Source organism: Mustelus asterias, chromosome 5 (genome assembly GCF_964213995.1).
Source record: "Mustelus asterias chromosome 5, sMusAst1.hap1.1, whole genome shotgun sequence".
Classification (NCBI taxonomy): Eukaryota; Metazoa; Chordata; class Chondrichthyes; order Carcharhiniformes; family Triakidae; genus Mustelus; species Mustelus asterias.
In genome coordinates this window covers 49,194,373-49,219,013 of record NC_135805.1, presented here as the reverse complement: position 1 = coordinate 49,219,013, position 24,641 = coordinate 49,194,373, and the positions used below count along the sequence as shown (strand labels likewise).

Below are 24,641 nucleotides of genomic sequence, written 5' to 3'. Positions count from 1 at the left end.
CGAATGGTACTAACCACTGTGCCAGCGTACTACCATCATTGCTTCTGCTCAACAAATGCTACTGTTCATTTCTACTTTTCAACTATTTCAATGAAATATAGGAGAACTTCTCGAGGTGTTTTGTAAAAGTCAGAAAGCAGAAGTCTTGCAGTGATTACAAGATAACATAGCAGCCTATGACCTAGAGCCCAATGATTCCAATGATATAACAATTCCAGAACTCAAACCTGGGTGATTATTCTTACTATTGTTTTGCTTGTTCACTGTGATCAGACAATCTAAATTCTTTTTTGTTATCTCTTTAATTAAAGATATATTTTCAAAATAATGTAATGATTTTATTTCATGTTTGGGGCAAGAACCATTGTAAATAATGTTCAGAGGAGATGAATCTCTCTAATCTCATTGAAGCAGTTATCAAGAAATTATTTCCACTTCATTTACTGGGGAGTTGGTTGACTGATACATATCGTACTGCCAAGCAGATGCAAGTATTTCCTGTGACTAACTGCTCTGGCTCAATAAAGAACCAGTGTGTATATTCAAGTTCTTTGCGTTGAATGCTTGATCACAGAAACATTCTGCATTGGCTTACACAATGTGGAGTCCTTGCACCGGACACTGGGGAGGCACAAGAAGACAAGATAGCTGCAGTTTACAAACTTTTGCTCCGAACTTAGCGCCAGTTCTGTCCGGACTGTCTTCCTTGGAGGAAACCTGAGGTGGATGTCAGGAATTAGCAAGGGGCGCCTCCTCCGCCCCAGAGGTATCCGGTCCCTCGGAAGCAGTCTCAACAAGTCCCGTCCACGCAATTGCCTCGGTGCCCAATGTCCAGGAAGAGGAGAGAGTCCAGGCGCCAGCAGAAACTCCTGTCTGTGGTGACTGCTGACATGCACACACACACACACCTCAATCACTGTTAGTTCACTTCCTCCTCAAAGTAAAAAGAATCAGACTGAAAGCAGGGTCTGCTAACAACCGTTAACTTGTGGTTTTTTTTAAAAGGCAACAATAATTGCCAAGTGGAAGTCGAGTACATATAATTCCAGGGCCAAGCTTTTAATCATTAGTAAAGCGATCAGCCTCTTTACGTTGTGGAATTTATAAGCGACGCACAGTGATAAGTTATCTATGTAAATCGTTTAATTAAATACACCTCGCCTATAAATTAAACCCTTTTGTGCCAGCGAACTCTCCGTCAGTTGTCAGTGGATGGTTTGGCTCCACAAGTCTTGACAAGTGCAGGCGACCATGAAAACAGAGAAGATTTCTTTCACAGGTTAGATATCTTTCCCTGCTGGGGTAAGTTGACTGCTGTACTGTGACTGTCAGAGGCGATCCTTGGCCATGGCGGGCGGGCGGGCGGGCGGGGGGGGGGGGGGGGAGGAAGAAGGACTCGCTTTGTGAAACCCGAGCAGCTTCTTTCTGTAGCCGGGGTCGGTTACACACTTCCCCGGGTGGGTGTATTGGGCTGGCTGTGTGTGAAGGAGCTGCTTGTGCTGCTTCAGCGTCTGGGGGGGGAGAGAGAGACTGTGAGCCAGTGACCAATCCAGATTGCCACGTCGAAAGTCAGTAGGGGAGAAAGTTGTGGAAAGAAATATTTGCTTGGCATGCGTGATTTGCAAGTATTTCACAGGCCGAATTGATCTTTTTCCCCCCTAGCATTTGACCGCGTAACTCCTTAGTAAAACCCGTCCCAAGGGTTTAGATACTGATAGGTGCGCTTTGCAGTTTGAATCAATGCAGGATGCAAGCCTCCTCGCTCCCTGAACCTCAGTTTGACGCCGATTTATCTGAGATACCGGCTTGTATTTTAAATTATTCCATTTTAGTTGGTGAAAGATTGGCATTCCCTCCCCACCTCGCACAGCAAGTAGAGTGGGAGCAGATCCGAGTCATCATTTGACTAGTTGGTGTAGGAAACAGAAAGTCACTAACAGCTTTTATTTGCAATGAGAAATCCTTTCCCAGTTGTGAAATGAAGCATTCTCCCATCATTACTAGTGGGCTGGTGACTCATCCCTCAGCTAGAAAGCAGCTTGGCTGAATTGTGTTGAAACTGAAATGAATAAACTCATCTCCTGAACTTTTGTGTGGTAGCTAAAGTTGCAACACATACACACACACAAAAAGACTCCAGCAAAGTTTGAATGGTTTTAAGAAGGAGATGGATATATTTCTAATATTAAAAAGATAAAGGGATAAGAGGAACAGGTAGGGAGGTGGATTTGAGACCAGGGAGAGATCAGCCATGATCCCAATCAAGTGACCAAGAGGTGGCACAGTGGTTAGCACTGCTGCCTCACAGCACCAGGGATCCAGGTTCAATTCTGGCCTCGGGTCACTGTCTGTGTGGAGTTTGCACATTCTCCCCGTGTCTGCATGGGTTTCCTCAGAGTTCTCCAGTTTCCTCCCACAGTCCAAAGATGTGCCGGTAGGTTGATTGGCCATGATAAATTGACCCTAGTGTCAGAGGATTAGCAGGGTAAATATGTGGAATTAGGGGAATAGGACCTGGGTGGGATTGTGGTCGGTACAGTCTCGATGGGCCGAATGGCCTCCTTCTGCACTGTAGGGATTCTATGATCTGATTGAACGGCAGAGCAGGCTAGATGGGTTGAATTTGCCCACTTTTGCTCCTAATTCCGATGTTCCTGAAGTTTGATTTTGTGGCCAAGTACAACTGAAGGACTCGCGTGTATATACACAAGTATGCAAATTTCACTAAAGTTGCCCGGAGCTGTTCCCATCAAATTAAAAGCTCCCCATGTGGGTGCTGTGATGTGATCTGATAGTGGGGCAGGTGAGAATGTGCCCCAGCGGTTAGACGAAGCATTGGCTGCTTGCTGCTGTTTGGATAGTGTGACGCTGGCGTTCCGGCAGAACCAGGGTGAATGAGAATGACAGGCTGACTCAGGGAGGTCAGGACCGCCCGGCATTACTCACATACCACCGCCCCCACCAGCTCTCTCTCCTGCCTCTGTGTGTGTGTATATATATATATATCCAAGAGAGAGCGCCCTCAGTGCTTTTTTTTTGCAATCGCTTACCGGGCACGGATAGTACGAGAGACAATACAGGGACTACTAGATACCCAAAGCTGCAATTTCCAATCAAGTGACCAGCTTGTTAACATGACTGTTAAATCCAGCTCCTCAGGATCTACTGTCACCTACTCCAAAATGAGAGGGGTGGTCGCGATACTTACCGGTAACTTATCTTATCACTTCACAAGAAAAATGTATAATGTCAAAAGGCTGCAAGCTGCAATCGTGTATGTTCAGATTTTAAGATTCCCCAGGTAGCTTTTATAAATTTATTTTATAAATCGCTCATTGTGGAGATTTAAGTGCTGGCGATAAATTACTACTTAAAACTTGTAAAGCTGCATCAAGGCGATTGCACTTTTTTGGGTTAAAGACTTGTTTGGGTCTTGTAACTTTTATTTATTGAGTTGTTCCTTCCAAGTCTCCTTATCGAGTGTTCTGTTTTTGCAGCTTTCATGAAACAAAGGCGAATGGGACTGAACGATCTTATCCAGAAAATAGCAGCGTCTCAGTCCTACTCCTGTAGACAGTAAGTATGCCCTGTTTTTACTTTGACTCACGACAGTGCATGATCACCGGGCAGTGTGTACAGGAGCAGCCGGTCACCAGAGCTGGAGACGCAGCCGTTTTCTTAAGGGTGATAATGGGGCAGGATTGGGAGAGAGGGGGGTGAATTTGCGCCGTGTTGGATTTTGAGCAGAGCTTGTCCACCTTCCCCAGTTTGTGATCCTGGCACAATAGCGCGTCTGTCTGCGCCGAGACATCGCCGGCTAATGTCTTCCCTTCAAACAAAGCCCTGTGTTCACTGGGATCACAGTCTGATTCAGAACAAGGTTACCGGCTTGTGGACAGGTTCTGGAAGCCAGTTCAGGCCTCCGTTTCTAACAGGTTGTAAATTTTTCCCCCCTTTTTTTAAACAGCTCAGAAGTCCCGGCTATGTTACATGTCAGTCCCAAAGAAACGGAAGCGAATGGGGAAAGCGCGTCTCCTCCAGTGAGTATCTAAGATAGCAGCATTTAATTATTCTCTTTTTAAAACAAAACTCTTCACACGAGCTCTGCTAACTTGCTTTTTTTCATGTGATTTCTCCTGCAGCCCAGCCCTACAACAGCCCAGATTAACCTTGGTCCTTCCTCGAACCCACAGTGAGTGTCATTCATTTTTAGTGATCTTTAAACAATGATTTTTTTTTTGCTTGTTTATTTGGAGTGGATTTCACCCAGGGAATGTTGTTCCATTTTAACTTGTCTTACTCTCTGATCCATAGGGCCAAGCCAAGTGACTTCAACTTCCTAAAGGTCATTGGAAAAGGAAGCTTTGGAAAGGTAACAGTATATACATATTTCTATATTCCGATTGCAAACTGTAAAATCATCTTTCCTTCTGGTCAATGTGTTTCTCTAAATATGTGGCAATTTATTTTATTTTTTTGGACAGGTCCTACTGGCAAAACACAAAGCTGATGACCAATTCTACGCTGTGAAAGTTTTGCAGAAAAAGGCCATCTTGAAAAAGAAAGAGGTAATAATTTGCACTACTTAAATTTTTTTTAAAATCCACCTTTTTTTCTGTAACTTCCTGCTGTACTGACATTAGGTTATCAAGCTTGCCTTTTTTTTGACATGAACGAATATTCTTGAGTTTTGTCACTCACTCACTTATCCCTTTTCACTCCCCCCCCCCCCCCCCCCCCATTGCAGGAAAAGCACATCATGTCGGAGCGTAATGTCCTGCTGAAGAATGTGAAACACCCTTTCCTGGTGGGGCTCTACTACTCCTTTCAGACGGCCGACAAACTCTACTTTGTCCTGGACTACATCAATGGAGGCGAGGTAAATCGCAGGGGATTAACTGCGGGATTGGGTTTCCTGTCCCAAGTAAGAGCGGGTGAAAGGCTTATTTATTGTAAGAGGGGGAGATTTAGGAGCGGACACGGAGGGCACTGTAATTAGCTGCTGAGTGAGAGCTGTAAAGTTGGGACTGGGGGAGGGTGGGAGTCTCCGACTATTGCTATGTAACAATTTAAAAATGGGTGCTGTGCTTGCTTTCCGATTGATTTTAGTTTATTTATTTCTTGGTTTGCTTTCTTCTTGCAGTTGTTTTATCACCTCCAACGAGAGCGTTGCTTCCTGGAACCACGAGCTCGCTTTTACGCAGCTGAGATTGCCAGTGCCCTGGGTTACCTCCATTCTCTCAACATTGTTTACAGGTTAGTGAGACTCGACTAAGAAAACCAACCAATTGATTAAACTGTAAACTGCTACTTAAAAGTCTGAAGAAGGAACAAAATTGAAGTGCAGAATTTTTAAATCGTGCTTACACCAAAACTACTGAAATTTGATTTATTATTGTCACGTATGTTAGTAGAGAGTGAAAAGTATTGTTTCTTGCATGCTATACAGACAAAGCATAATGTTCATAGAGTACATAGTGGAGGTAAGGAGAGGGTGCAGAATGTAGTGTTGCAGTCTTAGCTAGAGTGTAGCGAAAGATCAACTTAATATAAAGTAGATTCATTCAAAAGTCTAATAGCAGCAGGGAAGAAGCTGTTCTGCTCTTCAATAGGTGGGTACATGATCTCAGACTTTTGTATCTTTTTCCCAACGGAAGAAGGTGGAAAAGAGTATGTCTGGGGTGCGTGGGGTCCTTAGACTGGCTGTTTCTCCGAGGCAGCGGGAAGTGTAGATGGAGTCAATGAATGGGAGGCTAGTTTGCGTGATGGACTGGGCTTCGTTCATGACCCTTTGTAGTTTCTTGTGTGTTGGATGTAGATTTGAGTGGACTGTGAAGTAACTCTCCCTTGTGTTTTTTTAAAATCGTGCAGAGATTTAAAGCCTGAGAATATTTTACTTGATCGCCAAGGACACATTGTTCTGACTGATTTTGGCCTATGCAAAGAGAACATCGAGTCGAATGGCACAACATGCACTTTCTGTGGCACACCTGAGGTAAGTCGAACATTTATCTTGAATCCTTTCTATATTCCATTGCTGGCCAATCATTATCTCCTTCAGAAAACATTGTAAACCATGAAGCACACGCTGCAACAGCTGACTTTGGAAGTTGCATGTCATGTAAACAAGTTGATGTTGGTCCCATCAGAGAGAGATGCACCTCTGAAGAACCACTGTTCCTCAGTGCCTCTGGAGGCAGCAGATCCTTTTGTTTTTTTCTCTGGCTGTGGTCATATTGAGTGCTCAGCCTGCCTTGATCGAGTTAGCCTATTGCTGCCGTGTATGGATCCTCCCCAGCCATTGGGAAAGATCTGCTTAAGCAGCTGTACTCAGATAATCCTGAGTGTACATTGTTTTTGCTTCTGCCTGGGATGTAGAATACACACTGTGAACCAAGCCTTTTAGAATAAGTGCAACATAAGGTAGCACTTTTTAATGAACAATAATGGTATCAATAAACACATTTTTATAATGAGTGTTGTCTACTGTACCAGTTTGTTTCTCACTGATTTTAAATTGTCTCTTTATTAATTCTGTTACAGTACTTGGCCCCTGAAGTTTTACACAAACAGCCCTATGACCGAACAGTTGACTGGTGGTGCCTAGGTGCAGTTCTCTACGAGATGTTGTATGGATTGGTAAGCATTACTAAACAAGCAGTCAAAATGTTTCTTTAATTTAAAGCATCAGATATTATTCTAAATTGTGAATCTTTTGCTTTAATACAGCCACCCTTCTATAGCAGGAACACTGCTGAGATGTACGATAATATTGTGAACAAGCCACTACTTTTGAAACCAAACATCTCCAACGCTGCCAGAGACCTGTTGGAGGGCTTACTGCAAAAAGACAGAACAAAACGCTTGGGTGCAAAGGAGGACTTTGTAAGTAAACAGGATTAAATAGTTTTCCCTATTGCCTTCTACTGTATGGGGTAGCTGCTTGTATAATGTAAATACATTGATAAGACTAAGGCACCTCAAACCTTGCATTTCTGAAATATTCTGTATTGAGGTCTTGAATATTTGGAAAAATTATTACCTGATAATACGCATTCTGATCATTGTTTAAGTACACACAGTAGACCACTTGAACAAAATATAATCTTTTTAATGGACAGTGTATAAACATGACTAGTTACTGTGTTCCTACATTTTAAAACCTAATTGTTGAGCTAACTAAGTAGCGTTCGCAAATCATTTTTTTTCAGTTAAAGTCCTTTTTGATTTGACCATAATTCCTCTTTCTACAGTTGGATATCAAGGCTCACATCTTCTTTACCCCAATAAACTGGGCTGATTTAAATGCCAAGAAGCTAACACCTCCATTTAACCCAAATGTGGTAAGTTACTCATTACTTTACACAATTGCTTCACAATAGCCAATTTGTGCAGTTAACACAAACAAAGCAGCCCACCTTTGTTTCTCCCCTTTCTTTATTTGGGGGATTATGTCTAAAATTACAGCAAAAATCTAAACTGGAATTATTTTTTTTTCTAGAGTGGACCTTCTGACCTGCAGCACTTTGACCCAGAGTTCACAGAGGAGCCAGTTCCAAACTCAATTGGCAGATCACCCGATAATGCTCTGATTACTGCCAGTGTTAAGGAAGCATCAGAAGCCTTCCTGGGATTTTCATATGCTCCACCCATGGACTCCTTCCTGTAGTAAATCACTGAACTGAATTGTCTCATTGGGCTTACCTTAACTGAGCTCCGCGTTCGGTTTACCAAGAAATGGGACTTGGCTGGAAGGAAAACTATACATCTCATTGGCAGCTGCCTGGCCTTCAACTCCATTTCTGAGGTGGTGCTGAAATGTTCGAGGAGCATTTGTTGCTCGTGTGGGTCTGGGAGACGGCAGCCATAGTGCTGTGCTGCTGCTGCACGCCAGAAGAAAGTCCATTAATCAAAGGGACGGAGAAAAGAACTTTTTGTCATCCATCCACCATCTGAAGATCTGTTATTTAAACCTGACTAGAAAAGGATGATCGTCGGAGGACTGTGGTTTCAGCTACTTATGCCTTTTGCTGTCAGCAAGGTTGTAGGTATTGGATTGGTCACATGCAAGAATTGTGGCGCAACATATAGAAATGTGAACAATAGTATGTGTGGCTTAATTTGGCCATTGGACTTGATGATTGCTCTGAGGTTTAAACATTGACTGGAGAGATTTTGATCGACACAGCAGGCACTACACTGTGGGATATATTCATCATCCGTGAGATGAAATGTTGCAATACCATCTGTGTATAATTTAACTCACCTTTTCAATACACTCTCTCTCACACACATATATACACACACACTCACATAATTAATCCCTAAAATAGTTCACTACAATATGCTTGAAGCATTGCTGCTATAGGTAGAACTATACATTTTTGTTTCTAGGACCAAAATGCCCCATTGTGGAGTCTGTCTTAAAACTACCAACTGGCTTCTGTGTGCTAGTAATCCCATATGTATAAAGTAACTCTGTTTTTTGTTTCTATCACATTCCAGATTTTAATGGTCGTCTCATTTCAGCTGTGCATATGTAATGAAATCTGTGTTGTGATCTGTTGCTGCACTAGTTTTAATGTGTATATTTAAGACATTGCCAGTAATGTAAATGTTTTTTTCTGTATAATAGATTATAATTTTAATTTGTTTTGAAATGTACACATTCCTGAACTAAGGTTGAGTTTGCAATAAATGTGAAACTATTTTAAAAATGAATTACTCCAAGTTTTGTAACTAAGTCAAAAATAATGCACCGCTGCTTTACAAATTTCAATAGAGACATAGGCTGGAATTTTACTGGCACACCTGCCCTGGAATCAGGGCAAGGCTCGCAAAACAAAGGACAATACAGCACAGGAACAGGCCCTTTGGCCCTCTAAGCCTGCGCCAATGACATCCTATCTAGACCAACCGTTTGTATCCCTCTATTCCCCATCTGTTCATGTGTCTATCCAGATAAGTTCAAACATCGCTAACATATCTGTCTCCACCACCTCACTTGGCAGTGCATTCCAGGCAACCACCACCCTCTATGAACAGAATTCTCCGTTGGACTCGAGCGAGACCGTAAAATCCTGGCCATAGTCAAAGACAAGTTAACTGGACAACAAATTCACACTTTATCATGGGTCAGTGGAAGAGTCTGTTAAACTTCCCAATGTTTTTCAGGCACTTCTCCATTTTCCTTGAACATCAACACAGTAGAATCCACAATCTCAGTGCTTTTTATCTTCCTCAGTAAGTTACTAGTGATTATAGTCCCGTTGGCTTTCAGTGGAAGATAAAAGTTAATTTTCTGTGTCTCTGCAATTGAAATTCAAGAGTTTTTGGATTCTAGATGTTGCTAGAGCTCTGAACTGCCCTTTTATTGGGTTTAGTGAGGTGCTAAGACCAACTCAAAGTAAATTGAGCAAATCTGAAAGAAATACTTTTGTCGTCTCCAACAAAAGAGTCATAGCACCACACTGAAGCTTTATTGGAAAGCAGTTTGCCTCTTTAGTTTACTATTGACAGTAGCACACCCATGCCATCAATAGTATGTTATTTCCTGCATTATGACAGTGCTACATTTCAAAAGTACTTAATTAGTTATAAAGAGCTTTGGGTCATATTATGGATGTGAATGGTACTTTATAAATGCAAGTCATACCTTTATGAAGGAATCTATGTCTCATGAACTCCAATGTTTTATCATGCAATTCTTTCATACTACAGGACACATAGTATAAATTGGGCCTTTTTCAGGCTTTCATAACTTTCAACACTTTCTCCACACTTTTGTATTTCTCCTTTGTCCGTAATTTACACCCTCAGTGTAAAATATATTGGTGAAATGAGATAATGGATATTTTGTGTCATGATACCAGAAATATATCTAGTTCAACTCACGTCATGTTTAGCTCCAGGAACTTGTGTGGAAAGATATTTGAGTAACTTCTCTGCTGCAACACTATAGGAAAGAACTGGGTCATACTCTTTGTGGGTACAGGAGGCTGTATCCATTACACTGATAACATTCACAGCTACCTGCAATCTTTCTTTGTTATACAATAATGTGCATTTTGTTAGTGCCATTAGTGTATAAATAACAATCCAAGGTACTTTACAAAAAAACTTTCAGACAAAAATTGACACAGAGCCAAAGAAGGAGATGTTGGGAGGAATAACTGAAAGCCAGGCCACGCAATCAGTTTAATGAGGGTTTCGACAGAGAAGAACAGTGGAGTTTAAGAAGTTACTATGAAAATCCTCTAGTTGCCACACTTTGGTGCTTTTTTTGGGTACACTGAGGGACAATTTTAACCAGCACATTTTTTCAACTGTGGGAGGAACCTGGAGCATCCCAAGGAAACCCATGCAGACATGAGGAGAATGTACAGACTCCACACACAGTAAGAGTTTTAACAACACCAAGTTAAAGTCCAACAGGTTTATTTGGTAGCAAATGCCATTAGCTTTTGGAGCGCTGCTCCTTCGTCAGATGGAGTGGAAATCTGCTCTCAAATAAGGCATACAGAGACACAAAATCAAGTTACAGAATACTGATTAGAATGCGAATCTTTACAGCTAATCAAGTCTTAAAGATACAGACAATGTGAGTGGAGAGAGCATTAGGCACAGGTTAAAGAACTGTGTATTGTCTCCAGACAGGACAGCCAGTGAGATTCCGCAAATCCAGACAAGCTGTGGGGGTTAGTGATAGTGTGACATGAACCCAAGATCCCGGTTTAGGCCGTCCTCATATGTGCGGAACTTGGCAATCAGTTTCTGCTCAGCGACTCTGCGCTGTCGTGTGTCATGAAGGCCGCCTTGGAGAACGTTTACCCGAAGATCAGAGGCCGAATGCCCGTGACTGCTGAAGTGCTCCCCCACAGGAAGAGAACAGTCTTGCCTGGTGATTGTTGAGTGGTGTTCATTCATCCTTTGTCGTAGTGTCTGCATGGTTTCCCCAATGTACCATGCCTCGGGACATCCTTTCCTGCAGCATATCTCTTACTGTGTTTACCCCAGTCCAATGCCGGCATCTCCACATCAAGACTCCACACACACAGTTGAACCAAGATAGGAACCGAACCCAGATCCCTGGCGCTGTGCGGCAGCAGTGCTAACCACTGTACCACCGTGTTCATAGTAACTTCATTGCAGTGTTAATGTAAGCCTACTTGTGACAAAGAAAGAAAGGATTTGGGCTAGGACACAGCCAGCAAAGGCGGAGTGAGGCAACTGAGAGTTACAAAAGAGACCAGAGTGAGAATAAGTCAGAATTCCAAGAGTATTATGAAGGCATAATCATTGTTTTTGATTATTTGAGAAACGTGTAAGGTTTCAATATATCTGCCTCCCAGAGGTGTGAAAATGGAGAAAAGAAAAAGATTTGCATACTGCGGAAAACTCTTTACTTGAATCTGAAATTTGGATAAGTACATTAAAAATTACCATCAGGGATTTTTGTGAGTGTAGGAAATTGGCTTGTTACTTGCAACAGGAAAAAGCAATAATACTTAGACTGGTAACTGACATAAAAAGGGATACATTTCAATATTATTTTGTTTTAAAATAACTTCTTTATTCAACAGGTTCCGCCTCAAGAAAGGTCCTTATTAGTTCTGTGCTGAGATTTAATTTCACGACTTATTTCAGCATCTTACGCTGGAAAATAATAACAGGCCCCTTCCAATAATAAACCATTTGAACAGAGTCATTTAATGAGATTACACTAAGAACATAAGAACATAAGAAATAGGAGCAGGAGTAGGCCATCTAGCCCCTCGGGCCTGCCCCGCCATTCAATTAGATCATGGCTGATCTGATAGTGGTTTAGTTCCACTTACCCGCCCGCTCCCCATAACCCTTAATTCCCTTATTGATCAGAAATCTATCTACCTGTGACTTAAACATATTTAACGAGGTAGCCTCCACTGCTTCAATGGGCAGAGAATTCCAGAGATTCACTACCCTCTGAGAGAAGAAGTTCCTCCTCAACTCTGTCCTAAACTGACTCCCCCTTATTTTGAGGCTGAGTCCTCTAGTTCTTGTTTCCTTTCTAAGTGGAAAGAATCTCTCTGCCTCTACCCCGTCGAGCCCCTTCATTATCTTATATGTCTCTATAAGATCTCCCCTCAGCCTTCTAAACTCCAACGAGTCCAGGCCCAATCTACTCAATCTCTCAATCTAAGGAGGACAGGCCAAGGCAACTAAAATATTTTATTAACAGCATGGATAGTGTTGCTAACAATAGCTGAGAAGCAACATTATATGTACTATTTGATTTGATTTGATTTATTTTATTGATTAATTATTGATTATCATTATTATTGATTTATTAAAATTGTACCTGGGAAGCATTCACAATAAGATAGACGAATTAATAGTGCAAATAAATGTGAAGGGTACAATTTGATTTGATTTATTATTGTCACATGTATTAACATACAGTGAAAAGTATTATTTCTTGCGCACTATACAGACAAAACATACCGTTCATACAGAAGGAAACGAGAGAGTGCAGAATGTAATGTTACAGTCATAGCTAGGGTGAACAGAAAGATTAACTTAATGCAAGGTAAGTCCATTCAAAAGTCTGACAGTAGCAGAGAAGAAGCTGTTCTTGAGTCGGTTGGTACGTGACCTCAGACTTTTGTATCTTTTTCCCGAAGGAAGAAGGTGGAAGAGAGAATGTCCGGGGTGAGTGTGGTCCTTAATTATGCTGGCTGCTTTGCCGAGGCAGCGGGAAGTGTAGACAGAGTCAATGGATGGGAGGTTGGTTTGCGTGATGGATTGTGCTACATTCACGACTTTTTGTAGATCCTTGTGGTCTTGGGCAGAGCAGGTGCGATACCAAGCTGTGATACATCCAGAAAGAATGCTTTCTATGGTGCATCTGTAAAAGTTGCTGAGGGTCGTAGCTGACATGCCAAATTTCCTTAGTTTTCGGAGAAAGTAGAGGCGTTGGTGGGCTTTCTTAACTATAGTGTCAGCATGAGGAGACCAGGACAGGTTGTTGGTGATCTGGACGCCTAAAACGTGAAGCTCTCAACCCTTTCTACTTCATCCCCATTGATGTAGACAGGGGCATGTTCTCCTTTAAGCTTCCTGAAGTCAATGACAATCTCGTTTTGTTGACATTGAGGGAGAGATTATTGTTGCCGCACCAGTTCACCAGATTCTCTACCTCATTCCTATAATCTGTCTCGTCATTGTTTGAGATCCGACCCACTACGGTGGTGTCATCAGCAAATTTGAAAATCGAATTGGAGGGGAATTTGGCCACACAGTCATAGGTGTATAAGGGGTATAGTAGGAGGCTCAGAACACAGCCTTGTGCGGCACCGGCATTGAGGATGATCGTAGAGGAGATGTTGTTGCCTATCCTTACTGATTGTGGTCTGTGAGTTAGGAAGCTCAGGATCCAGTCGCAGAGGGAGGTACCGAGTCCCAGGCCACGGAGTTTGGAGATGAGTTTCGTGGGAATAATGGTGTTGAAGACTGAACTGTTTTCAATAAATAGGAATCTGACATAGGTGTCCTTGTTATCTAGGTGTTCCAGGGTTGAGTGCAGGGCCAGGGAGATGGCGTCTGCTGTGGACCTGTTACAGCGGTAGGCAAACCGTAGTGGATCTAGGTCGTTTGGCAGGCTGGAATTGATTCATGCCCTGACTAGCCTTTCGAAGCACTTCATAATGATGGATGCCAGAGCCACCGGCTGATAGTCAAAAGGTAACAAAATTAATTAGAAATGTTTCCTCCTCTGCTATTAGATGTAGGAAATTGTTCTTCCAGGTACAATGAGAGAAATCTCCGGAAATATTGAATTTGTATCATGATTGCACAGAAATAGGAATAGAGTAATTAGCAGCAGTAATGAGTGCCGCAACATTCCTCGGCTAGGTAGTGACTTCTGAATACTATCTGGCAACATCCAGATGGAACAGATTTGGTCTTGGATGGTGCCCCAGAATAGACTGAATGAAGTTAGAGACTGTGGAGTCAGGGGACAAGAGGCAGTTTTATTTATTCATTTAATTAACAAAGTTGCTAGTAGGCTTCAAGAAGGAAAGCAGAGTGGAGGAGCAAAGGGATCTATTCAGCATGGCAGAAGTTGGCCTCAAAATAAGGGGGAGCAGATTTAGGACTAAGTTGAGGAGGAACTTCACACAAAGGGTTGTGAATCTGTGGAATTCCCTGCCCAGTGAAGCGGTTGAGGCTACCTCATTGAATGTTTTTAAGGCAAGGATAGATAAATCTTTGAACAGCAAAGGAATTAAGAGTTATAGTGAGCTGGAGGTAAGTGGAGCTGAGTCCACGAAAAGATCAGTTATGATCTTATTGAATGGCAGAGCAGGATCGAGGGGCCAGATGGCCTACTCCTGCTCCTAGCTCTTATGTTCTTATGAAATGGTGTCCCACAAGGATCAGTGCTGGGGCCAATTGCTGTTCACGATTTACATGAATGATTTGAACTTCAGAATCAAAAATACAATCTCCAAATTTTCAAATGACATCAAACTGAGGGGAGGAGTATAGTCAAGGATACTAAGGAGGAGTACAACAAATGTGGTGTAGCCTCGATGGGCCAAATGGCCTCCTTCTGCACTGAAGGGATGCTATGATTCTATGAAATTATAGGTGGGCATTAATAAACCAGCCAAAATGGCAAATAATTGGCCATTGAAGTTCGACACAGATAAATGTATGAGATAGTACATGTTGGTAGGAAGAATAGTGTGGTTACTTATTGTTTGGAAAGTACAAGTTTGTTGGGATAGAGGGACAAAAATTCCAAATGCACAAATTATTATAAGTTATGCCATTCAAAAAACAAACTAAGGACGGAACATTTTGGTGTTGTGGCAGGACTGGAAAAAACTCTGAGCCATTTATAATTCCATCGACTTCTGTGGGACTGGAGGGTCCTGCTGGCAGGAGAGTCCGTAACATTCCATCCAAGGTTTTAATTCTAGTGGAATAGAATTGAAAAGTAGGGAATGCTAATCATGTATCAAATCTTGGTTAGACCATACTCAGGGTGCAGTATTCACCATATTTTGAAAAGGGTATAGAGGCACTGGAGAGGGTGCAAAGTACATTTACAAGGATGATACCAGGAATGTTTGGGTATACATATCAGGAAATGACTGGCAGGTCACTCTTGAAAACAGAGGGCTGTGGAGTAACACGGTAGAGATATTTAAAATTATGAAAGGTTTTGATAGTGACAATTTGGAGAGACTGTTTGCTCTTGTGGGAAAGAGCATAACTAGATGCCATCGAAGATAGTCATCACAAATCCAATATAGAACTCAGAGAATATCAGGAATATAGAACTCACTACCACAGGAAGTGGCTGAAGCGAATAGCATGGATGTATTAAAAGGAAAGCCAGACAAGCATATGAGAGGGAGGGGAATCGAGGGTTACACTATTAGATTTAAATAAGGAACAATGAGAGGCAGCTCAAGTGGGTGGCATGGTGGTGCAGTGGTTAGCACTGCTGCCTCACAGCGCCAAGGACCCAGGTTCAATTCCAGCCTAGGGTGACTGTCTGTATGGAGTTTGCACTTTCTCCCCCTGTCTGTGTGGGTTTCCTCTGGGTGCTCTGGTTTCCTTCCACACTCCAAAGATGTGCGAGTTAGGTTGATTGGCCATGCTAAATTGACCCTAGTGTCAGGGGGTTAGCAGGGTAGATGAGGGTTATGGGAATAGGGCCTGGGTGGGATTGTGGTCGGTACAGGCTCATTGGGCCTTCTGTACTGTAGGGATTCTATGATATGATAAATACTGACAAGGACTGGTTGGGCCAAGTGGCTTTTTGCTGTGTTGTATATCCTTGCAGCCGAATATGTGTGATAGTGAATCAGCAGTCAACTCAATACTGGGCAGCATGGAAAACAGTTTTGCTATCACCAATATTACTCGACCACCAAAAATCAAATTCACCCTTATAGGCTATTAAAAATTCATTCTTGGATGTGGGTGACTAACTTTTATTGTCCATGCTTGGCTGTCCTGAGGGGTTGACGATGTAGCTTTTTTAGCTGCTGAATAGGGATTGAAACAATTGGGTGGCTTCCTGGGCCACTCAGTATCTATCAGTTAAGGAGTAATTATGTCGGTGTGCACCTGAAGTAATCTACTGACCAGGGCAGCTAAGGACAAGAGGTTTCTTTCCCTAAAAGACATCCTGTGATGACAAGATAAGGTTGGCTCTTATGATCGCATCAACTACCAATGATGAGTGTTTGGATATGTATGGAGAGTGCGAAAGGTTGTCACGGAACTATATCCCAGTATGATGTTGTGTGTTTAGAAAAAGGGAGAAAGTAAGAAAACTGTGCCTAGTGGTTCATTTTATCTGTTGACAGGACTGTTCTTGTCAGTTACCCCTCCACAATCCTCACGACATGGTGGGCTTCATTGGTGAGCGCAGTTCCATCAAATAGAATCATAAAATCCCGATAGTGCAGAAAGAGGTCATTTGGTCCATTGAGTCTGCACCAACAACAATCCTGCCCAGGCCCCATCCCCTTAACTCCATGTATTAGCCCTCTCAAACTCCCTGACACCAAGCAGCAATTTAGCATGGCCAATCAACCTAACTCACACATCTTTGGATTGTGGGAGGAAACCGGAGCACCCGGAGGAAACCCACGCAGACACGGAGAGAACGTACAGACTCCGCACAGACAGTCACCTGAGGCCGGAATTGAACCCGGGTCCCTTGCACGGTGAGGTAGCAGTGCTACTGGGCAAAAGCCAGCAAAACGTACACAAATGGAGCAGATGGAAACATAGAAACGAGAAGCAGGGGTAGGCCATTCGGCCCTTTGAGCCTGCTCTGCCATGTATTTCGATCATGGCTGATCGTTGAATTCAATATCCTGATTTCCCCTTCCTCCATATGCCTTGATCCCTTTAACCCCAAGGGCTATATCTAATTTATTCTTGAAATCACACAACGTTTTGCCCTCAACTACTTTCTGTGGTAGTGAATTCCACACATTCTCTGGGTGAAAATATTGCTCCTTATCTCAGTTCTAAAAGTTTTACCCTTTTAGAGATGAGTTTCAGGGGGGCAAACTTAGTGCCTGCAGCACTAACTTCCAACCCTCCAGGATTGTCCTGAATAATGCCTTCAGGAATAAAAGATTAATGTCTTAGATCCCACTGTAAGCAACACAGAGAAAAAGACAAAAAAGGTATTTTAAAATATCTTGCAAATAAAGACTATTTGGCTGACAACCATTCAGCCAGTCATGCAACAGGGTGTCCCTTTCAATGAATATAGCGAGGGGAGGGTCTGAGGATGGATTGGTGAGCAGGAGAACTTGAGAACACAACAAATAGAAACAGGAGTGAGTCTTCTGACCCCTCGAACATGTTCGCTCATTCAATAAGGTTCACCTTCTGCATTTTCCTGCTTTATCTCCGTTGCTCTTGATTTCCTTAGAATCATAGATTGGCGACAGATTCAAGAGGTGGCTGGATATAGCACTTGGGGCGAACGGGATCAAAGTTTATGGGGAGAAAGCAGGATTAGGCTATTGAGTTGGACGATCAGCCATGGTTGTAATGAATGGCGGAGCAGGCTCGAAGGGCCAAATGGCCTCCTCCTGCTCCTATCTTCTATGTTTCTATGTAGAAAAGGGCCTGTTCTGGCCCTCTGAAGGAGAAAATGACCTTGTGCTACTCCCCTGCCTTTTCCACATAGTGCTGTTAAATATTCCTTTTTGGAGAATGATGCAATTCCCTTTTGAAAGCTGCCTGCCTCCACTACACTTTGCAGCAGTGCTTCCCACATCCTGGCCACTCGCTGCATGTTTTTCTCATGTCACCAACGCTTCTTTTGTGTCCAAAGATTGATCGATGACAATATACTCAATGATTGAGCACTCACAGCCCTGAGGGATGGAGAATTCCAAAGATTCACAACCCTCTGAGTAAATAATTTTCTCTCCATCTCAATCCTAAATGGTGGATCTCGGATCCTGAGATTGTGGATGGAATGTTCCCAGAATTGCACCGAGTGTTGGATCAGGCGAGAAAAACCACATGAAACTCATTGGTGTCACAGGCCCTTTTTCCCACCTGATTGAACAGAACTCTGTTTCGAAGTGCTGGTGAGGAGATTCCCCTCTCCCCCCCCCCCCACCACCCCACCCCCCCTCACTGCCCCCCCACATTCTCATCGGGACTCTCCCCTCTCCCCTCTCACCCCCACACTGTCATCGGGACTCTCCCCCCCCTCACCCCCATTCCATCATTGGGGCTCTCCCCTCTCCCCCCTCACCCCCATTCTGTCATTGGGGCTCTCCCCTCCCCCCCCTCACCCCCATTCTGTCATTGGGGCTCTCCCTTCTCCCTCCCCATCACACATAAAGGAAACCACTCCCAGCCCATGGAGGATGCATCATGGGTAGACGCTACGGCATCAAGCCCTTTAATTACAGTGAAATTTATTCATAGAACATAAACATAGAACAGTACAGCACAGAACAGGCCCTTCGGCCCACGATGTTGTGCCGAGCTTTATCTGAAACCAAGATCAACCTATCCCACTCCCTATCATCCTGGTGTGCTCCATGTGCCTATCCAATAACCGCTTAAATGTTCCTAAAGTGTCTGACTCCACTATCACTGCAGGCAGTCCATTCCACACCCCAACCACTCTCTGCGTAAAGAACCCACCTCTGATATCCTTCCTATATCTTCCACCATGAACCCTATAGTTATGTCCCCTTGTAATACCTCCATCCACCCGAGGAAATAGTCTTTGAACGCTTTGAACTCTATCTATCCCCTTCATCATTTTATAAACCTCTATTAAGTCTCCCCTCAGCCTCCTCCGCTCCAGAGAGAACAGCCCTAGCTCCCTCAACCTTTCCTCATAAAACCTACCCTCCAAACCAGGCAGCATCCTGGTAAATCTCCTCTGCACTCTTTCCAGTGCTTCCACATCCTTCTTATAGTGAGGGTGACCAGAACTGCACACAATATTCCAAATGTGGTCTCACCAAGGTCCTGTACAGTTGCAGCATAACCCCACGGCTCTTAAACTCCAACCCCCTGTTAATAAAAGCTAACACACTATAGGCCTTCTTCACAGCTCTATCCACTTGAGTGGCAACCTTTAGAGATCTGTGGATATGGACCCCAAGATCCCTCTGTTCCTCCACAGTCTTCAGAACCCTACCTTTGACCCTGTAATCCACATTTAAATTAGTCCTACCAAAATGAATCACCTCACATTTATCAGGGTTAAACTCCATTTGCCATTTTTCAGCCCAGCTTTGCATCCTATCTATATCTCTTTGCAGCCTACAACAGCCCTCCACCTCATCCACTATTCCACCAATCTTGGTGTCATCAGCAAATTTACTGATCCACCCTTCAGCCCTCTCCTCTAAGTCATTAATAAAAATCACAAAGAGCAGAGGACCAAGCAGTGATCCCTGTGGCACTCCGCTAGCAACCTGCCTCCAGTCCGAAAATTTTCCATCCACCACCACCCTCTGTCTTCGATCAGACAGCCAGTTACCTATCCAATCTGCCAACTTTCCTTCTATCCCACACCTCCTTACTTTCATCATAAGCCGACCATGGGGGACCTTATCAAACGCCTTACTAAAATCCATGTATATGACATCAACTGCCCTACCTTCATCAACACACTTAGTTACCTCCTCAAAAAATTCAATCAAATTTGTGAGGCACGACTTGCCCTTCACAAATCCGTGCTGATTATCCCGGATTAATCCGCATCTTTCTAAATGGTCATAAATCCCATCCCTAAGGACCTTTTCCATCAATTTACCAACCACCGAAGTAAGACTAACCGGTCTATAATTACCAGGGTCATTTCTATTCCCTTTCTTAAACAGAGGAACAACATTCGCCACTCTCCAGTCCTCTGGCACCATCCCCGTGGACAGTGAGGACCCAAAGATCAAAGCCAAAGGCTCTGCAATCTCATCCCTTGCCTCCCAAAGAATCCTAGGATATATTTCATCAGGCCCAGGGGACTTATCGACTTTCAGTTTATTCAAAACTGCCAGTACATCCTCCCTCCGAACAACTATTTCCTCCAGCCTATTAGCCTGTAACACCTTCTCTTCCTCAAAAACATGGCCCCTCTCCTTGGTGAACACTGAAGAAAAGTATTCATTCATCACCTCGCCTATCTCTACTGACTCCATACACAAGTTCCCACTACTGTCCTTGACCGGCCCTAACCTCACCCTGGTCATTCTTTTATTCCTCACATAAGAGTAAAAAGCCTTGGGGTTTTCCTTGATCCGACCCGCCAAGGACTTCTCGTGTCCCCTCCTAGCTCTCCTAAGCCCCTTGTTCAGCTCATTCCTTGCTAACTTGTAACCCTCAATCGAGCCATCTGAACCTTCTTTCCTCATCCCTACATAAGCTTCCCTCTTCCTTTTCACAAGACATTCCACCTCTTTTGTGAACCATGGTTCCCTCACTCGGCCATTTCCTCCCTGCCTGACAGGGACATACCTATCAAGGACACCCAGTATTTGTTCCTTGAAAAAGTTCCACTTTTCATTAGTGCCTTTCCCTGACAGTTTCTGTTCCCATCTTATGCCCCCTAATTCTTGCCTAATCGCATCATAATTACCCCTCCCCCAATTGTAAACCTTGCCCTGCCGTCCGGCCCTATCCCTCTCCATTGCAATAACAAAAGACACCGAATTGTGGTCACTATCTCCAAAGTGCTCTCCCACAACCAAATCTAACACTTGGCCTGGTTCATTTCCCAGTACCAAATCCAATGTGGCCTCACCTCTTGTCGGCCTATCCACATATTGTGTCAGGAAACCCTCCTGCACACACTGCACAAAAACTGCCCCATCCAAACTATTTGACCTACAAAGATTCCAATCAATATTTGGAAAGTTAAAGTCCCCCATGACAACTACCCTGTGACCCCCACACATATCCATAATCTGCTTAGCAATTTCTTCCTCCACATCTCTATTACTATTTGGGGGCCTATAGTAAACTCCTAACAACGTGACCGCTCCTTTCCTATTTCTAACTTCAGCCCATATTACCTCAGTGTGCAGATCCCCCTCGAAGTGCCTTTCCGCAGCCGTTAGACTATCCTTGATTAACAATGCCACTCCTCCACCTCTTTTACCAGCTTCCCTACACTTACTGAAACATCTATACCCTGGAACGTCCAACAACCATTCCTGTCCTTGTTCTACCCACGTCTCCGTAATGGCTCAAGTTCATGGAAATCAGGTTCATGGTCTACCTGAGCACGTCACTGCCAGGGGATGGGGGAAGATGTCAAACCGAGATCCAAGGTCGCACTGCGCAAAGCCCATTTTCAACCTCCCATAAGATTTAGCAGCCATAAGGTGATTTATGCCCGCAGTGAACAGGACCACTGTGGTCTGTGTCTCCTCATTTTCTGATTCAGAAGCAGTAAACTATCCAATCATCCTCCAGTTATAGTTCATGAACTCCCCTGTGAATATTATCATTATGTTCTTGATATAACTTTAAACTAATTATAATGTCCTTGAAATAATTCTTAGAATTAGAAGTGTACAAATGTTAAATAAGCATTTTCCTTGTGTAATTATAAATTTTAAGTGAAGGCAGATTGTACATTATTTGGGAGTAAGCAGCAGGTTTCCTGAGGTACCAGTGCCACCCTGTGGCAACCAGCTTACAGGTCACAAAGCCTCATTCAACAGTCTGGTGAACTTGAGTCTACAGCCGAGAATTTACTGAGCTTAACACCAGTGGTAAATGTGTGATTGTGCCCAGCAATGCCAGGGGCGGCACAGTGGCACAGTGGTTAGCACTGCTGTCTCACAGTGCCAGGGACCTGGGTTTAATTGCAGCCTCGGGTCACTGGCTGTGTGGAGTTGCACGTTCTCCCAGTGTCTGTGTGGTGACTAGGGGGTTTCCACAGTAACTTCATTGCAGTGTTAATGCAAGCCTACTTGTGACACTAATAAATAAACTTTAAACTACATTCTACACCCTCTCCTTTCCTTCTTCCTTATGTACTCTATGAACAGTCTGTATCACGTTCAAGAAACAATGCTATTCACTGTACCCCAATACATGTGACAATAATAAATCAAATCAAATCAGAGACATAGGTACAGTAAAGATCCAAGCTAGGAACTGTTTCCATGCTTGTTTGTACACACAGCTCTGTCCAACACTACACTGACCTCTACATGCAGGTCATGTGTTCTCTTGCAGCAATGTATGGGCAGTGCTGTACTCTGTCCCACATTAATCCTTTATGTGCTAGACCCTTAAACTACAGTTTTCCCATTACTAAATTATCTGTTTTACAAAATTGAGTTTTCAGCTGATTGAGGATTTGTTCTTGTTATTTCATTCTCAAGGGCATTAGTGCTTTCATTGGCTGTCCTACTGAATGGGAGCTCACCAAACACAAAATACTGCGAAGAATCAGGAAAATTTTAGTGTCCATCAATAGACCTTAAATACCATTTGTAGGCTTAATTAAGATGATCCTTTTCCAGTCAATCTTCACAGTTATCGCAACACATTTCTAGGCTGCAATAGGTATTGTCGCACTGAAATGTAACTGTTTGCCCTCATCTCCTCATATTAAGTTGATCTTTCTCTGCAGCCTAGCTATGACTGTAACACTACATTCTGCACCCACTCCTTTCCTTCTCTATGAACGGTATGCTTTGTCTGTATAGCGCGCAAGAAACAATACTTTTCACTGTATGTTAATACATGTGACAATAATAAATCAAAACAACTCAAAAATCTTCGCAACCAAAAACCAATTAACTGGTTTATTTCACATGATACATATGAATAAACACAATACAATTTTCATAACGAGATTCAGTAAATACTCTATTGCTCCTCATCATAAAACACAGCAAAATATCTAACCATTAAACACAACAAAATATCTGACCATTTGCTTCCCCACTTGAACTACTGACAAATTAGCAGACCCTACATTGAATTGGATTAACATTTTATGACTGGCCATAGGCATTTATGTCTTAGTCAGGAGACTCTTAACTTCCCTAATTGTCTAAAGAAGAAAACAACACCTTGTCTCTGTCTGGTCATGATTCATCCCTGTAGATAGACAAAGACTGACCTCCTAACCCCACCCTCAGCCTTCTGCACTGAGGACTAGTTTGCTGAACTGCCTTCACATTGATTAGGAAACCTTACCAGGAGAGCGAATGTTGGCTGTTTAAGGTCAGCAGTTCCTTCTGCTGGATGAAAATCACTCTAGCATTAAAGGTCGAAAAGCTTAAACACTTCAATATTTTAAAATTGACGTGATAGGAACAAATGGCTACACCTAGAATATTGTGTGCAGTTTTGGTCTCCTTTTCTGAGGAAGGATGTTCTTGCTCTCCAGGGAGTGCAGCATAGGTTTACCAGGCTGATTTCAGGGATGGCGGGACTGACGTATGAGGACAGATTGACTAGGTTAGGATTGTTTTCGCTGGAGTTCAGACGAATGAGGGGGAATCTCATAGAGACTTATAAAATTCCAACAGGACTAGACAAGGTAGATGCAGGGAGGATGTTCCTGATGGTGGGGAGTCTAGAACTAGGGATTACAGTCTGCGGATTTGGGGTAGACCATTAAAGATGGAGGTGAGGAGACATTTCTTCACCCAAAGAGTGGTGAGCTTGTGGAATTCATTACCACAGGAAGTAGTTGATGCCAAAACATTGAATGTTTTAGTGGCTAGATATAGCACTTGGGACCAATGGGATCAAAGGTTATGGGGAAAAGGCAGGATTAGGCTATTGAGTTGGACGATCAGCCATGATCGTAATGAATGGCGGAGCAGGCTCGAAGGGCCAAATGGCCTCCTCCTGCTCCTATCTTCTATGTTTCTATGTAACAAACATGGGAAATATCTAAAAATGGCATATTCACAGAATTAATCATTTTGCCGAGTTTTGAAATACAGACAACTATCTTAACCCAGCTATTGCCTTTTTCAGACAGAGAGGAAAAGCGAAAATGAGAAAATATTGTTTGCTGTTTTTTTTGGAAAGCAAGCAGAATGAGTCTACAAGTTTTCCTTTTCAGCCTAAGGAACATTATTTAGTACAAAATTCAATAGAAATGCAATGACTAGAGGGATTATTAAACAAGAATGAGTATTACATCAAATTAAATGAATCTATTCAGCTGTATCTTGTGTACAGTACTTGATGGCAGGCTGGAGAATAATACTATCTATTTTCACAGGGCTTCTTGTTCAATTCATTTATCTATTGCTGCTTACATATTGGTCCAGTACAAATCTCTGTTACCCTCCCAATCAAGTGGAAGGAAAGTTGTGAAAAGCATGCCTGGAATTGGTCCCTATGTGTAACTACTGAGTATGGCTTTCCATGATAAAAACATTCAGAAAATTATCCTTTCCAATTATGGAAAATTTCTTGGTGCAGTTCAACAACCCACAGATTTCCTACAATTGCTGTAGTGTGATTTGTAAAGGGTAAGACAATGTCTGACAAAACTGACCCAATCTTTTGAAGATGTGGCTAAAGTACAGGACAGGGGAATGTATATGCATGTTATTTATATGGAATTCCAGTAGGCATTTGATAATGTTTCCAATAAGAGA

General features: G+C 42.9%; 1 protein-coding gene across 3 annotated transcripts; it reads left to right on the top strand.

Moving 5' to 3' along the window:
- The first annotated feature begins 1,134 nt into the window (after positions 1–1,134).
- Positions 1,135–8,712, top strand: sgk1 (serum/glucocorticoid regulated kinase 1). 3 transcript variants are annotated; one of them, XM_078212561.1, is made up of 13 exons: positions 1,135–1,279; positions 3,498–3,576; positions 3,968–4,040; positions 4,143–4,192; positions 4,315–4,372; positions 4,485–4,568; positions 4,748–4,879; positions 5,144–5,256; positions 5,872–5,995; positions 6,544–6,639; positions 6,730–6,885; positions 7,254–7,343; positions 7,502–8,712. In XM_078212561.1, exons 1-13 carry the CDS (start codon positions 1,252–1,254, stop codon positions 7,667–7,669), a joined length of 1,251 nt encoding a protein of 416 aa, XP_078068687.1. In that variant the 5' UTR covers positions 1,135–1,251; the 3' UTR covers positions 7,670–8,712. The 3 variants fall into 3 exon arrangements, with proteins under 3 accessions (XP_078068687.1, XP_078068688.1, XP_078068686.1); XM_078212562.1 differs by having other exon boundaries at positions 1,187–1,302; XM_078212560.1 differs by lacking the exon at positions 1,135–1,279 and adding an exon at positions 3,023–3,210.
- The last annotated feature ends 15,929 nt before the right edge of the window (positions 8,713–24,641 follow it).

Excerpts from the sequence above, each read along its gene's own strand:
- sgk1 (XM_078212560.1), top strand. The coding sequence starts at position 3,135 with ATGACTGTTAAATCCAGCTCCTCAGGATCTACTGTCACCTACTCCAAA. Across the intron at positions 5,996-6,543 it reads CTTTCTGTGGCACACCTGAG|TACTTGGCCCCTGAAGTTTT; the intron begins GTAAGTCGAACA and ends ATTCTGTTACAG. Across the intron at positions 7,344-7,501 it reads CTCCATTTAACCCAAATGTG|AGTGGACCTTCTGACCTGCA; the intron begins GTAAGTTACTCA and ends TTTTTTTTCTAG.